The sequence below is a fragment of the Doryrhamphus excisus genome, linkage group LG18 (assembly GCF_037039965.1).
Source record: "Doryrhamphus excisus strain RoL-2023G ecotype Guam linkage group LG18, RoL_Dexc_Guam_v1.1, whole genome shotgun sequence".
Classification (NCBI taxonomy): domain Eukaryota; kingdom Metazoa; phylum Chordata; class Actinopteri; order Syngnathiformes; family Syngnathidae; genus Doryrhamphus; species Doryrhamphus excisus.
The window spans coordinates 9,491,194-9,507,915 of NC_136374.1; the positions used below are offsets into that span (position 1 = coordinate 9,491,194).

The 16,722-nt window shown below is 38.4% G+C and overlaps 1 protein-coding gene across 2 annotated transcripts in view; it reads left to right on the plus strand.

Annotated features, from left to right (window-relative positions):
- The window catches only part of atg7 (ATG7 autophagy related 7 homolog (S. cerevisiae)), a 43,253-nt gene that overhangs the window by 5,706 nt on the left and 20,825 nt on the right, over positions 1 to 16,722 (plus strand). For both annotated transcript variants that reach the window (XM_058055551.2, XM_058055550.2), the window contains exons 10-17: positions 445 to 535; positions 1,183 to 1,327; positions 1,403 to 1,561; positions 3,484 to 3,678; positions 5,061 to 5,312; positions 6,291 to 6,406; positions 7,667 to 7,742; positions 11,770 to 11,850. In XM_058055551.2, coding sequence (XP_057911534.2) covers positions 445 to 535; positions 1,183 to 1,327; positions 1,403 to 1,561; positions 3,484 to 3,678; positions 5,061 to 5,312; positions 6,291 to 6,406; positions 7,667 to 7,742; positions 11,770 to 11,850 — 1,115 coding nt within the window. The remainder of the gene's footprint in view (positions 1 to 444; positions 536 to 1,182; positions 1,328 to 1,402; positions 1,562 to 3,483; positions 3,679 to 5,060; positions 5,313 to 6,290; positions 6,407 to 7,666; positions 7,743 to 11,769; positions 11,851 to 16,722) is intronic.

Genomic DNA, 16,722 nt, shown 5'->3' on the forward strand with positions numbered 1-16,722 from the left:
AAAAAGAAGCTTTTGTTCAAGATTCCGCTTTCAATGCTGATTCACATACTATTAAAGAGACTAGTTCTAGACAAATGCATTTTTAGACTCATGTGGTGTCCTTTAGCTTAATGGACATCTTCAGTTCATTTGGAGCTGTTAATACATACAAATATACAGTCATTTCTTCAGTTTATTTGTTCACTGTAATGCCTGGTTTTCATTTTCTATGCCGCTTGTCTTCACTCAGGTCGTGGGGGCATGCTGTAGCCTATTTTTAGAAAACCACCTAAAAGCAAGACACAGCACATCATGAAGGGAGAAAGATGCATTATATTAACATCTCATACACATTTCATGAAAGTCCAATTCGAGTTTATCATAAATACATTTGCACAAAATTTTGTCCTTGTACTTGTTTGCCACATGGAAAATGAACTTATTTCACCGTGTGTATGTTCACAGTGTGTCCAAAGAGCGTCGGCTGGGAGAAGAACCCTAAAGGGGCCATGGGACCAAGAATGGTCAATCTCAGTGAATGTATGGATCCCAAAAGGTAGTGCACAAAAAAACATGACATTATTATTAACATTACTGTTTGATTAATTTTTGGTAGGGATGTCCACATACAACTGTTTTAACTTTTAATACAACTCAAATATTTTCCACCTTGAATATTGGATGATACCGATATCGATCCAAATCAAGTATTCTTTTATTACTTTTTTAGTAGCGTAGAATGTTTGAAAAGCATACATTTTGTGTATGGCCTTGGGATTCGGATGGAGGCCATGGTTTTAAAATTCTCAAAAAATAGCAAAAATAAATATGACATTTTATATACTTGTAATACATATTTTATTATAAATTCTTATTATAATATTATTTTGTACATTTTTTTATATGAAAGTTCATGTTCAGGTTCCAGTTTGTGACTCTGTTTCTCATCTGTACTGAACAATATTTCACTGGGAAGGTGAAGTGGAGGAAACCGGAGACGTAACTATTAGTACTATTGCTAGTTGTGACTCATGCCAGCCAAAGGCTGGGTTCACTGTATTTGTTTAAAGTAGACGTTTGACTATCCTTCCTGTCCTTCACGCGTCCCATTTGGGAATCTGTATGCCTGTGTGGCACCTAAAATTCCAATTCCATGCAATTCTATGCAAAGTCATATTGTTCCAAGTGAGTTGTCCCGTTTAGGCTTGCAGAGTCCTCTGTGGACCTTAACCTCAAACTGATGCGATGGAGGCTCGTTCCTTCACTGGACCTGGACAAAGTGGTCAGCACCAAATGTCTTCTGCTGGGAGCTGGGACTCTGGGCTGCAATGTGGCCAGGACTCTGATGGTGAGACAACATGGAAGAATGGAAGGTTGCATGAGAGTAATCACCAAATTGATGTTTTCTTCCTCCTTTTTGTAGGGTTGGGGGGTGAGACACATCACCTTTGTAGACAATGCAAAAATCTCCTACTCCAATCCGGTCCGACAGCCTCTCTACGAGTTTGAAGACTGCCTCGGAGGAGGGAAGTCTAAAGCCATTGCAGCTGTGGACCGGCTCAACAAAATCTTTCCTGGTGTTGTAAGTACCAGAAGGAAATGCTAGAAAAATTGTTATGTTAATGTTACTATTGTTATTATACAGCAATCAAATGAACTATACCATTAACTTTCACACTTTACATAATAATAATAACTGTACATAATAATAATAACTGTTTATATATATATATATAATATATTCAAACAATTATTTAATTTAATATTTTAACACATATATACATATACTGTATATATAATATTATAATATAATATTTTAACACACACACATACATATATATATATACATATGTGTGTGTATGTTAAAATATTATATTAAATATGTTAGAATTTTAATATTAAGAATATAATAATAATAAAAAGAAAATTAATTATGTCTTTTTTCCCGATTAACAGTGTAGCTAATTTGATTTTTTTGTTTTTTTTTTGCTGGTGCTTTCCTGTTTGATTGCTTGTATTTGAGATGTGATGGACAAACCATGCAGAAAATGAAGTCTTGTTAATACATGCATATTAAGTGTTGTGGATTCATTTATTTATTATGTTTTTAATGACCCTACCCCAGGGGGGCCTATACTTGTACCAGTGTCCTATAAAGCTATTTGGGTAATTTATTCAATGAAAACACTACAGCTGTCCTATCTAGTCATTGAGCATGAACTGATGAAGTCTGCTCGGATGAGAGGCCAAACATCTTCTAAGACCAACCTGCACAGTCCAGTTGTGAGCGATCCAAGGCTCTGAGAATACAATGACCTCGATGAATGACAATATTCACAGGAATGAATACATATGCATGAAGGGGCAACTGTGTTCTGATGCTTAGGGTTTTTGAAAGACATCCAGTGATTCCTAATCAGGTGATTCATTCACCTTCTTTGCTAGCTAGAATATATTGAGTCACTGGTGTTATATTGTAATAAGTGTAGCAATTATGGCAAAGAGGAAAAGTGTGACGATCACAGTGTTACCACAGGTCTGTTATTTAATTGTGGCAACTTCTTTCTCTTTCAGCTTTTCCCTTCAGGGGTCGCCACAGCAAATCAATCGCTTCCATCAAACCCTGTCTTCTGCATCTGTCTCTCTCACACCATCTACCCTCATGTCCTCCTTCACTACATCCATGATCCTCCTCTTTGGTCTTCCTCTACGCGTCCTACCTGGCAGCTCTAAACGCAGCATCCTTCTACCAATATATTCACTATCTCTCTCAAGGGGCCTCTTTGATATTCTTCACATTTGTGTTTATAAAAAATGCTAACGACCAATCCAATATATACAAATACTGTACGCTAAGCAGTTAAATATGTTTACACGACCAATGGATTTTTGTGAAATTATTTATAATCTAAAATGTAATCATCTATCTATTATAGCTGTGAATATTACCATTCATCCAGGTCATTGTATTCTCGGGTCTAATCAATCAGCAGTGCATTTTTTTGTTGAGGACTCCCCCGTGGATACAGCGGGTTATGCCACGATCCCTTCATTGTTTTTCATTCCCACTATTCTTCTCACCATTACCAGTGTTTGACAATCCACCACGTTCCCTCCTGCAACCCCAGATTAAGCACAGCAACATGCTTGTGGACTGTGATGGCAGACTTGCTGTCGGCCTGTTATCAGCATGAAAATGTGATATCAATGTGATATGTTTATATCATGTGACATATTGCTTTAAAACCTTTTGCTTTGTGAGTGTTTTGTAAGTTTTGCACCCTGCAAAACGTACCTCACCGGGGAGGCGATTTGAAAAGCTTTAGATTGGTGCAGCATTTGAGGCCGAACACAGGGTTTGGTGAGTTTGAGGCTGAACCAATACTCACAACCATGTGAACGTCCAAGGGAGTCTGTGGTGATCTAAGAAGCAGAATTGTACTTCTTTGTATGTACACGGGTTGGTAAAGTTGGGAAAACTCTGCCTTCTTGTGTGTTTTACAGAAAGCTGAGGGCTACAATATGAGCATCCCCATGCCGGGCCACCCTGTGAATTTCTCCAAAGCCACCCAGTCTCAGGCAGAGAAGGATGTGGAGCATCTGGAGAAGCTCATCTCGGAGCATGATGTGGTCTTCTTACTAATGGACACCAGGGAGAGCCGCTGGCTGCCCACCGTGATTGCCGCCAGTAAAAGAAAGGTGGGAACGAAAGGTTGCGTACATCAAGTGAGAGTGGTCACCATCTGGTTTGTTGACGTCACATCAGGACAAGGATGCACCTTTTGAGAGCAAGAAGGTTAACATTTTAGTGCAGTAGCTGTGATTCTCTTTTTGGGTGCATGAGCAGTTGTGGATGTCGACAATGATGGAATTGTTTAATAACAAAAGAAAGGACTACCTAAGGGATGCAGCAAAACACGCTTAGACAATACGTGCCAAACAAGCAGCAATAAACATACTTAACTAAGCCACATAGGCACCAGACAATTAGTGCATCACATCAGGCAACAATAAACAATGTCGGCCATACATGCAGTAATAAAGTGTGTTGGCCAAACTAATAAATTGGTCACACCAGGCAATAAGAAATAAAATCCTGTGGATATAAGTATTTCATCTCATGGTCTTGTACTGCATTCCAGTCTAGTGCAGATCTACAATCTTGGCCCTGACATCCTTTGACAGCTCTGGTGTCCTCAGCATCAAATGAAGTCTATATCGATATGAACAATTGTTTGTTATTGATATCATGCTTGAAAGAAATATTGCTATTTTTAAAATATCGATTTAGCACCCAGCCCTACTTGCTGGTTGGTGGGTGATCCAATACATATTTAAGTTATATACATTTATATGTGACCTGTGATCGATTGGTGACCAGCACTGTTTCCAACTCTTAAGTAAGAAAAGTAAAAAAAAAAAAAATTAATAAGCATAGTTGACCAGTGAATAACAGATTATGTATTTATTCTATGGCTCACATTAACATGACTCTGTATGGTTTGTGAGTAGCACACTCTTCTGGGGAATATATGTAATAGCAACTGGTTTACAAATTTCCCCACTGAGGGACGAATAAAGGCATATCTTAATCTTAAAGGCATATCTTATCAATTACTTAGCACATTTAGCCAAAGAATTGTAAGATACTCAACTTAATTTCACAAATAAAGAGTCGCAATAGATGAACAATAAATAAACATAACCTCCTCTTCTATCTAGGCAGTGTGCCACAGAAGCTCACCCTACATGCCGGCTTGTGACTGCAAATGTGACAGAGCATAGCTGTCAACAGCACTTGTTGTTTTTGAATCAGTATGTTCACTCTTGTATCCCCAAATACCAGAAAACTTTCCAATGATGCCACAAAAAGTCGCTAATTTGTTTCTTGTCGCTTATGACAAAATATGTTGTCAGATCTAGCGACAAAATTGACAATTTGGCAACACTGGTGACCAGTCCAGGGTGGACCCCGCCCCTTGTCAGAGTCAGCTGGGATAGGGTCTAGCTCCAACCACCGTTATGTTACTGCAAAACACACAAAATCCAAACTTCATAAACTGTCATCTCTATTTCATCAGCTGGTAATCAACGCTGCTCTCGGCTTCGACACATTCGTAGTGATGCGCCATGGCCTGAAGAAAGCCCAAGTTGGGCAAAATGCCTGCAGCGGTGACGCAAGCTCCTCCCTTTCTTGTTCATCGGCTTCCTCTTCTTCGTCCTCCACGCCGGCTGGCTCTGCGCCCTCCGTCTCAGGATCCTCTCTGTTCTCCAACATTCCCGGGCACAAGCTGGGATGCTACTTCTGCAATGACGTGGTGGCACCAGGAGATGTAAGGATACTTGACAACTCACATGTACAAAAAACACTCTTAAGAATTGAGATTACTGCAGGGGTGCTCACACCTTTTCAACTTTCAAGCTGCTTTTGTAATGACCAATTCCCAAAGATCTACCTCCGACAATATATAGTAGCCAAGTAGGTTTGGATTTTTTTTTCTCCTACATAACTAACCACTAGAGGTGAACAGATACCTTTGTTATACAGTCATGGAAAGAAACTACTATTAGACCACCCTCGTTTCTTGCTCATTTTAATGCCTGGTACACCTAAAGGTACCTTTGTTTGGACAAATACAGTATAATAGTGACAACCAGTCAGTTTAATTTTTTGGAGTACAATGCTATAGTTATTCATTTCAGGGATTTAGTTTTTTCAATCAAGAAAACCATGGAAATTGCTAGATATCAACTCTTACTCCTTGTAATGTTGAATTGTGTCAGGGTATATGCTTCTCCAGTATGTCAATTGTTTTGCAGATTTGAAATAAACCATACTATTAACATTTGTAAACACACTGGCCTTTAAATGGATAAAACATCCCCAAATAATATTATTATAAAAATATGTTTATATTATATTAAATATATATTTTGTATGTTGTGGTGCTTGAAAAGCTCCAAAGGTGGACAAAAAATGCGACCTGTGGAGGAGTAGGCTATAGAAGTACGGACCATTTCCCATGTGAATGTCTGCTTATTAGCACTGCAATATGCAGCCAGGGGTAGCCTTTCATAATAAAGCAGCATTATGATGTTAAAATCACTCCACCAGTCTCTTTGACATTTTTTTGTCCTAAATTGTAGTTCTTTCCTCTCCCACAACATTTTTGCTACAAGTCATGCTGGAAACACGGTTCATTGAGAAGCAAAGCCTGGACATCATTCAGCGACGACTGTCCTATAAAAGCTCTATGTTTGCATCTTGTTGAAATATTACATTTCAATGTGCATTTTTTTTTTCCTATTAGTCAACCCGAGATCGGACTCTGGATCAGCAATGCACCGTAAGCCGACCAGGTCTGGCCATGATCGCTGGAGCTCTGGCTGTGGAGATGATGGTATCCATTCTACAACACAGTGAAGGGTGAGCATTGTCACTGTAGCACCCTTGTGCTGAATAGCCACAATGATAGTATTTATGTTGATTAGTCTGTTAAATGGTCAAGTATGAATGCATGAAACGAGTCTCCAAGATGTTAAGGCTTATACGTACTATTTTTATCACACACACTGTAAAAATGAGTCTGTTATTACAGTAAAAGCCCTACAAGCTCTCTGAATGAGCTCAAGCTAAGTTGCTGTAGATTCACTGCATTTGCTGAGTCACATTGACTACTTTATTAAATAAATTAATTCGCTACCAAATAGGTATTTATATGTTTAAAGGGGCGGCACGGCGGTCGAGTGGTTAGCGCACAGACCTCACAGCTAGGAGACCAGGGTTGAATTCCACCCTCGGCCATCTCTGTGTGGAGTTTGCATGTTCTCCCCGTGCATGCGTGGATTTTCTCCGGGTACTCCGGTTTCCTCCCACATTCCAAAAACATGCTAGGTTAATTGGCGACTCCACATTGTCCATAGGTATGAATGTGAGTGTGAATGGTTGTTTGTCTATATGCGCCCTGTGATTGGCTGGCGACCCTCGCGAGGAAAAGTGGTAGAAAATGAATGAATGAATGAATGTTCAAAGGGCACCTAATATACTCATTTTTCGCCCCTTTGTATTGAGATGTGGACTACTATAGAGCAGCTACACACAATAACCAGCACACAAAGTTTTATAGTTCTTCCAGAATCTGCACCTATTCAGCTTTGGATTCCGTGGTTCCTGCGAAAACTGTCTTTTTTAATATATAGGCCCGCCTCCAGGCACGCCCACTCCGCTGTGGTTGGTCACCCTAGCGAGTACTTAAAAGGAACGAACGGTACAGGAGTTGATAATATCCTTTGTGCCTTCAAAGAAGGTACTGGAGGGGACTTGATGGGATTGAACGAGTTAATAATTTTCGTGAGTGTATGACACATAACGTCAGCCTATATTTGATAGCTTTATTCTTGTCGTGTTTGGTCTTCCATATTTACAGGAAAGTGGCAGTGGTTTTCCAGCCATGTTTACTCCTTTTTCTGTGCTTTTTGTTTTCCTCATATGTGACTTTCACTTTCAGATGTGACATGAGAAAGGGGCTCACGACCCCTCTTGCTTTGTTTTCTTCCTCTTTTCTCTCTCTCTCTCTCTCCCTGTGCTTCACTGAGTGCTGTATTTATTTTTATCCGAATTGCTCATCCTCCTCCTCATGGCATTGACATACAAATGAAGGACGTCATCTCTCTTTCCTCCCTGCAGAGGCTACGCGGTGGCCAGCAGCAGTGACGACCGAATGAATGAACCTCCCACATCACTCGGTCTGGTGCCACATCAGGTGAGGATTCAACTACCTTGTGTCTCATAAGGAAATAGATTTAGGTGTCATGCAGTGCATCAAACTTATTCATGTCAATCAAAAATGAATTTTGGTTTGGTTTAACTTACTCCAAACATGAATCCAGCTTGTGCTGGGATACTTCACATTACGATTCACAATTCCACATGTCTGAAAAGGAGTAGGAAGATTAATCTTGTTTAATCCTACCCCTTTTCCGTTTTTATATCAATTGCTAATACTTTTGTTCACTTCCTGTATTCTGCAGGTACCATTTCGTAAATCTGAAGTAATGTAAGAAAATGATCAGGATATATTGCAATGTCATTGACTAAAGTTAAGGTTTGGAGATTAATATATAGTTTAACGTTCCCTCCACTCTAATTGTTCCTGTTGATGTACCGCTGTCCACGTTTCTGAGATTGTGATGAAAGGTTCATTGAATTGACTCAAACATTGCTTGATGTTATTATAGTGTGCATGCATGTTCGTATATAAAGTTATATGCTGTTCACATACAGTGGTGTGAAAAAGAAATTTTTTGTTGTTGCATATTTGTCACATATAATGTTTCAGATTATCAAACAAATGTAAATATTAGTCAATGGCAATGCAACTGAACACAAAATACAGTTTCCTAGTGAAACTTTTTTGTGATTAAGGGAGAAAAAACCCAAACCTACACAGATTGCCCCCTAAAACCAACAACTGCTTGGGCCACTCTTAGAGCAACAACTGCAATTAAGCGTTTTCAATAATGAGCAATGAGTCTCTTTTAGTGCTGTGGAGGAATTTTGGCCCACTCATCTTTACAGAATTGTTGCAATTCAGCCACATTGGAGGGTCTTCCATCATGAACTGCCTTTTTAAGGCCATGCCACAGCATCTTAATAGGATTCAGGTCAGGACTCCTGGGGTAATTTTGGTTGGCTGGCCACTTCTGTTCATGATTGTTCCATGTTTTTGCCATTTGTGGATAATGCCTCTCACTGTGGCTCCTAAAACTTTTACAAATGGCTTTATAACCTCTTAGTATTTATCCAGGTAATCTGGCCTCTCCATTTAGCTGAATGTAGATTTTGCAATTGGCAATTGTGCTTTTTTGTCAATGTTTGTCATTGTTTCTGCCATACAATTGGAAGTTATCCATTCAATCTGTTTCTTGTCTGTTCTCGACTGCCCCGAACATTGTATCATATTGTATCATTTATCAGCATTTTGATCCATCTAATCAATTGTATTCTTCATTTGGGTTTTTTTTTCTTTGCTTCTTTCTTTTAAGAGCGGAACATACCATTGTGCAGTGCTTTGTTCTTGACCTCATCATGTATCTCACGGAAGCTGTTATTCTGTGATTGAACATTTCCAAGCCCGTTTGCAGCTTTATTAGATCTTGCTTTATTTGTACGACAGTTTCCTGTGGTCGCTCTGTCATTATGCTCTTCAAGACGCTGATTATATCGAAACCTTTTCATTCAGTGGCATATATCACACTGTTTCTGATTCTAGACCCGGCCGGATTTGCAGGGCCAGTATAATTTAACTATTTGCATGGCAATGTTGCTAGGCAACCACTTTGAACTCCACCAGTTAACCATTTAGCTGGACTTTCTAGCTGCTGTCGGCACTTTGAACTTGTTTATTTTAGCAAATCCAAGTTCGCTCCACATTCAAGGCAAGGTGTTGGCAAACTGTTTGCATCTTGCAATTCTGAAGTGTGAGGATGGTGGCAAAATAGTTCAAATATTCAGTAGCAGCAGCAGACCTCTTGTGGCGACTCCAAATTGTCCATAGGAATGAATATGAGTGTGAATTGTTGAATCTACCCGGAGAAAACCCATTAACAGGGAGAACATGCAAACTCCACACAGAGATGGCCGAGCGGGGAACTGTAAGAACAATAATGCAAAAATTGTGGAAAAAAAGGAAATTGATCTATTTTTTTTTTTTAAATTAATCCCGTAAAAATTAAACTTTTTATTCTCATAATGGTTTTGAAATCAGGAAAAACAATTTTTACAGATATATTGTAAAATGACCACTTTGTTCTTGTAAAATTACATTTTAGGGCCAAAATAATGACTTATTTTTCACAATACGTAAACAGACCTAATATGACTAAATTTCCATTTCATTCTCATAAGATTAACCTCACAAGATTACATTATTTGTGATCATAACTCTTTCTTACATTATATTTTGGGTTTATTTTTGTAATTGCCATTTTATTCTCAAAACCTGACTTTATTTGTTTTACACAAATCTTCTTCTCAGTCTGGTTGTCAGCAATAAACATTATTATATTGGTAAAGGCAAAATCTTTGTCATTAGGTCAAGCCACCAAACATACTGTCATTGCATGCATGTGTTGTCATGGGGTTGCCATAGAAATAGCTGCAGTTCCATCAGCTCCGAGTGCTTTGTTCTACAGTACAGCACATGTTATGAAGTGTTTAACCTGTAATCTCGAGCCTAACTATAAATGACACATTCTTTATTACTTATGACATGATTGATGGCTACATATTAAAAGTTTGATGACCACTTTTAAATCTAAGACTTAATAAAGGAAGACTGCACGATGCGTAGCCATCCAAGCTGTGCACTTTGCACGTCTGCTGGTGTTAACTATCTCACACATCACATTTGCATCATCATCATTAGTAGCTTTTTATCAGCATTCATCACCCCTGACAAATTCTGCCATTTGCTCGACATCTTGAGTGATAGTGTATTTCAAATATTAAACAGCCCGAGAAAAGCAGTGTGCAAACGTGTGAGAAGAATAATCACAAAACTAGTATGAGTGAAGTATTTCATATTTGTGTGTTTGATCTCTATCTAGAAGGCCATTTTCCTATGTAAAGTTATGCCAATGTAACCTTTACATTTGACGAGCAGCTTGCTTGTAATGTTACAGTGACAACATGTGGACGTGGAAGGAATTACATGTGCTACATGTTTTATGCACAATTTATGAGGAAAGGAAATTTGAGTTACAGGTAACTGTATTCATGGCAGGGTATGCATTCATGATCATCCAATTTCATTTAATTTCATTTGGGTGGCATAACTTCTCAGTTTAACAGCTTAACTTTTACATAGTCATAACTTTTGTTTTTTGTAATATCTCAACTTTATTAATTCTTAAAATGATGACTGCCTTTTTAATGTTTTTTTACTGTTATTGTAGCATTATGGGGTGTTTTTTTAATTGGAAAATCTCAAAAAATTCTCTTAATATTACATTATTTTTTGACAAAAAAACCTTGGCTTTCATATTAAACCTTTACTCTAAACATTTTGACTGAATTTTTTGTAAAAAAAAAAAAATAATAAAATAAATTTTATTTTAAAAATAGAATGTTGATATTTTAATTATATTGGAATAATTTTAACTTTATTCTTGTGGTACATATGGTGGTATCTTTTTTGTAAAATTACTTTTTCCCCTTGCACATATTTAGCTATTTCTTTCATGTTATGACTTCATAAATGGCACATTATTGTTTTAATATTTTCACTATATTACAATAACTACCTTGTAATTGTGTTTTTTTTATTCCCCCAAATAATTACATTACTTTATAAATATATTTTCAGAAAATTCCTTTTTCTCCGGTCCGGTGTGTAGTTATTCTCTTAAAATTCTCTTAAAATAACTATTTATTTTGAAAAATTATAACTTTATTCTCATAATAGTACAATAAAATCATTCAAATTAATATGTTAATTTTATTCTAATAATTATTCTTGTTTTTTTCTGTATTTTTTTGCTTTTGAAACCACCTTCTAAATACAAATACATTAGATATGTGCTTTCCTGCCATAAGGGGGCGCTTTAAGCATATTTTTTAAACATGGCACACTCCACAAGTCAAAAGTGCTTCAGAGGTTCCAACTGGTGTATTTATTAGTTAGCTAAATATAAATGACATTTTAACAGGAGTTGTGTGCATATAAATGTAATGTCCCCCCCCCTCCATACTAGAGTGTTGATGTGCTGACAATTCTCCCTCCTCCACAGATCCGAGGTTTCCTCTCCAGGTTCGACAATGTCCTGCCTGCCAGCCTGGCTTTTGACAAGTGTACGGCCTGCTCGCCTGTTGTAAGTAGCACACCAGCAACCCCCTGTGCATTCCATTTCACCCCAAACCCATATAGCAAACATCAAAATGCAGCTTTAACACAAATAAGGATGGGGGTGGAGGGAATTCCCATAGTTCCCAGTTTCTCACTGCAAAGTCAGAAGTTGGAGTTATGAAATGTTGCTCCTGGAGGGATAGAGAATGCCAAGAAAAGCTGGAAAATCAATCAGGCAGCAGTTGCTCGCTGATGTCTGTCATATGAACACCCGTTGTGTTTTTGTGTGTCCACGTGTGTGTGAGTGAGAGAGAGAGAGAGCTAGAGAGTCCACAGCCATTTGGCCTCTCACAAAGCAGACTTACAATAAGTTGCATCACACCATCCTCTCTTTATGCACAAATCCTGCTATTATCCCAATGCTTTTCATACAGACGCCAACGTTCCAGAATATTGCCATAATGCTGCGTGCTTCACACAGTGACAGTTTGACAGCTTGACTCAGGCTACAATTGAGCGTGTTTGATAACTCCCTTATCAAACCCATTGCCAGTTGATTTTTCTTGCATCTTTATTTACACGTTTTGCCTAGCTGTCAAAGGCCGCAGCGAGCAGTTAGCTAGAGAGTTATCTATACTTATACTAATTATGTATTGTCCTAAAAACACTGTGTCAGGTTGATCAATGAACATAAAGTGTCCAGCTGATTTTGAGTAGTTCACCAAAGGGTGAAACAATAATAAATGACAAATAAAAATGAAGCAAATAATGACAAACGACCACACTGTTGGAGTGGAGATTTGCTTGATAAATAAAGTAGTGTACAATTGCAATGTTGACAGTCATAAATAAACCACAAATAGTTGACAGCTTTAATAGTGGTGAAAGACATTCACATAACCTGGACACTTAAATTATTTTCTTTTAAGTTAAGCGGGATTCTTTAAATAAAGATCCATCCATCCGTTTTCTATACCACTTATCCTCACATGGGTTTCGGGGTATGCTGAAACCTATCCCAGCTGTCCTTGGGTGAGAGGCGGGGTACACCCTGGACTGGTCGCCAGCCAATCACAGGGCACATATAGACAAACAACCATTCACACTCACATTCATACCTATGGACAATTTGGAGTTGCCAATTAACCTAGCATGTTTTTGGAACGTGGGAGGAAAACCCACGCATGCACAGGGAACTCCACATAGCAGAGAATCGAAGTCAAGTCTTTCTGATCTCTATGCTAACCACTCCTCCACCGTGCGGCCTTTAAATAAATGAGTATGCGGATCAAAAAGATCCATAATGAGCAAAAAGTCGAAACAAACAAACACATTTTTATTTTGTTATTCTGTTAATTTGGTTATCTTGAACTAAAAAAAAAGAATTATTGACTAATTTAATTTCCGTGTATTTCTGTTACTCCAAAACATGCATCAAATTAAATTCTGGTTTGTGTAAAATAGTAAAAAAATCGTTTCACACAAATAAAGTAATAAAAACAACCAAAATAAAAAATCCAACCAAAAGTTAATTTTTTTCTATAATTACCCATTTGCCAGGGGCCATTAGAATTATCTAATGGTGGTCCTGGCCAATAGCACCGTTCATAAAATAATGTAAAAATTGCCATATTTTTCATATAATTACACAGCTTAGTCATTATTAATTTATTTGAAAACTGTGATTAAACCCTAAAAAGATAATAATAATAATGGATAGATTTTATAAAGAGCTTTTCAAGCTACCCAAAGCACTTCACCGTGATGTGAAGCCATTATTCATTGGCTCGTCAGTCACACACTGGTGGTGGTAAACATCTGCAGGCACAACTGTCTGACAGAAACGTAGCTGCCAGTTTGTACCTGCGACCTCTGAGACCACCACCAAACATTCATTTTGGTGTTGGCAGCGACAAAAAGACACAGACAACAGTGGCTGGGTGGAAGGAGCGAGGATTGAACAGCCAATCTTCCAGTTTCTGGACGACCTGCCGGCCAAATTGTCATCATAGAGCAACATAATTACCGTATATTTGTGATTACTTTATTGTAGAATTACAGCTTTATTGCATTTTTTAAAATTATTCTGTGAAAAAAATAAAATTTTCTCCTTTTCTTCAGCTTCATGCTATTTCAGTTTTTGAAAAATACATGAAATAAATCATGCAGTTTTGTTGAATATGGCCTGCAGAAGCAAACATGTTAGGTCTTTTCTACCTAAACTGTACCGTTTGTTGAAAACTTGTCAATAGTGAAAGTTAAACAGGCGAGACCCAGGAAACGTAGTAGTCCTGTCCAAAGTCTGCTTCACTTTATCCCTTGATCTCAATGTGCTCTTTGTTTGCAAAAAGGTCAAACACCCTCAGGTCTATCACTTTGATGTGAACACAAGGAGGTGCTGATAGAACTGCCTTCACTGTTAACTGTCTGCTTTGAGGATTTTTCTGTAGTTTTTGTAGTAAATCCTTCAACACAGCAGCGCTCTTCCGTTATGTAGAAGATCTTTGACTAGTATTCTCTACAGGAAAACAGCCAAATACTCCTTTTTTATAGAGAAGTTTTGACCAGTATTTTTGCAGTATATTCTTAAAAACAACAGAACACGTCATTTAGAGGATCATTATAACTACTAGCATGTTTACACTAGATTCTTAAAAACAGCAAAGTACTCATTTTAATCATGTGTTTTTTAAGTACATGCTTAAAAAGGGAAAACTTTTTTTTACTAGTGTGTGTGACTGATGAGATTATTAGTGTTAATCCACTGTCATCAGGAACAATCAAGAACATGGCAAGTTTATTTTGATTAGGGTTTAAATCCCACCCACACATTTTCCTTTCCTGCTTTGAGTCCATTTTTTGTCTTCTTTCCCTTCCAGCCAACTTCACATCTCAATCTGCTGAGATGTCCACTGCAGATGTGCATTTTTGGCTCCTTTTTTACGCTTTCTCTACGCACAACCAGCCACCCCCTTTCCCTCACTGTGTGTCCATCGAATAACCCATTGACTGTGTGTGTGTGTGTGTGTGTGTGTGTGTGTGTGTGTGTGTGTGTGTGTGTGTCTGTGTGTGTGGGAGAGAGAGCAAGTGAGTGCGTGTCTGTCAGTGTGCCGCAGTCAGCTGTGTGCTGCCAGGTCACTATGGAAACAAAACAATTCAGCCCCTGTCTGGGCTGGAGCAGTTCCTCTCGAGTTGGGACTTTTTTCACTGTGTATATATGTGTGTGTGTGTGTGTGTGTGTGCGTACTCCCTTACTCTATGTAACGCCGCCAGCCAATAAAACTACGTGACACAGCTGACATGGATTTGTCTAAAATGGTGCCAAAAAAGGCTCTTGCTGCAACTATTAATGCTACCACCAAATATGTCAGCTCTATTAACAGAAAACACTTTTTTTCAAGCCAGAAATTTCCATAAAGTTACTTATGCCTAATAACATATAGAGGGTCTTTGACTGGCACTTTTGTACTAGGTCTTTAAAAACAGCAGACAACCTTGACTGTGTTTTGACTGTTGCAGTAGATTCCTAAAAACAGTTAAAGCGCTTTTGACTTTGACCCGTGGTTTTGCATCAGATCTTTACAAATAGCAGATCACTCCTGACATATAAAGGATATTTCACTAGCTTTTTTGTAGCAGTTTGATTCCCAACAACAACCGAACACTCCTGTTGGTTCAGAGATCGTTTACTGGTGACTTTTAGTAGGTCATTGAAAACAGACAGTGCTCCTGTCATATTGAGAGGATCTTTGACTGATGCTGTTGTAATAGTTTCCTCCAAACAACAGAGCACTTCCGCCAAATAGAGGATCTTTGACTAGCGTTTTTGCAGTATGTCAGCAAAACACTCCTGTTATATAGAAAATATATGTCGTTTTGCAGTACAATCCTAAAATCAGCTGTAAACCTGTCATGTACAGGCTGTTTTTTGTGGTAGATTACCAAAAACAGCAGAGCACTGCTGTCACATAGAGGATCTTTGACTAGCATATTTACTGTAGGTCTTTAAGAACAGCATAGAACACCTGTTAAACTGGAGGATCTTTGACTAATGCATTTGCAGGTGGTACTTACAAACAACAACATGGCCTCTCATATAAAAGCTCTTGGACTTTAAAAAGAGTGCTCATGTCACATAGAGACTCATCCTCAAGTATTAAGTCCAGCGTGCAAAGTATCCACTTGGCTTTGATCTTTGGCTAGTATTTTAGCATAAGATTTCAAAAAGCACCACAAAACTAGTCCTGCCATTTTGAAGGTTATGTGTTAAATGCCTGAAAGAGACATTTGTAATGATTTTTGCCTAATGAACTCAACAGCCCATTACTTGCAGTGTGGAACACCACATGTTGTTTATGGCCCTGACTTCCTGTGCTCTTTGAAATACTATTAAGGCCTGAGTGGTTACTTCATGAGTCATTGCATGGTCTGTGTGTTTCCAAACGTGCCTTTGGAGGCCATATACTTTGAGTCACTGAGGTGTTTACTCATAGTCTACAAAAAAAAATTGTCAGACCATGTCTAAGCCACCAATCAGGGGAATCTAAACCATGAACATATGAAGAAGGAAGAGTGGACGGGAGGGAAGACTCCAGAGAAGACTAATACAGCTCTTAGATATCTGCCAGGTCTGACCACTGGCAGGACGGTGGAGTTGTAGACCAGTGTTTTGGTGTGATGGGAGATGTCATGCCGTCTCCATAGTGGTCTCCATAGACCGTTTCCTGACACCAGTGGCCAGTTCAGTCAGTATGGGCAATATTTTTCTGTTGTTAGTGAATTCTCAGCCCAGTTAAACAAACGACAAGACAAATTCAGAGCCAAAGACAGTAGGTGGGTGGTGGATCCTTACCACCACCGACATGCATTAGTCTGGTTTTGGTCCAGTTGACATGCA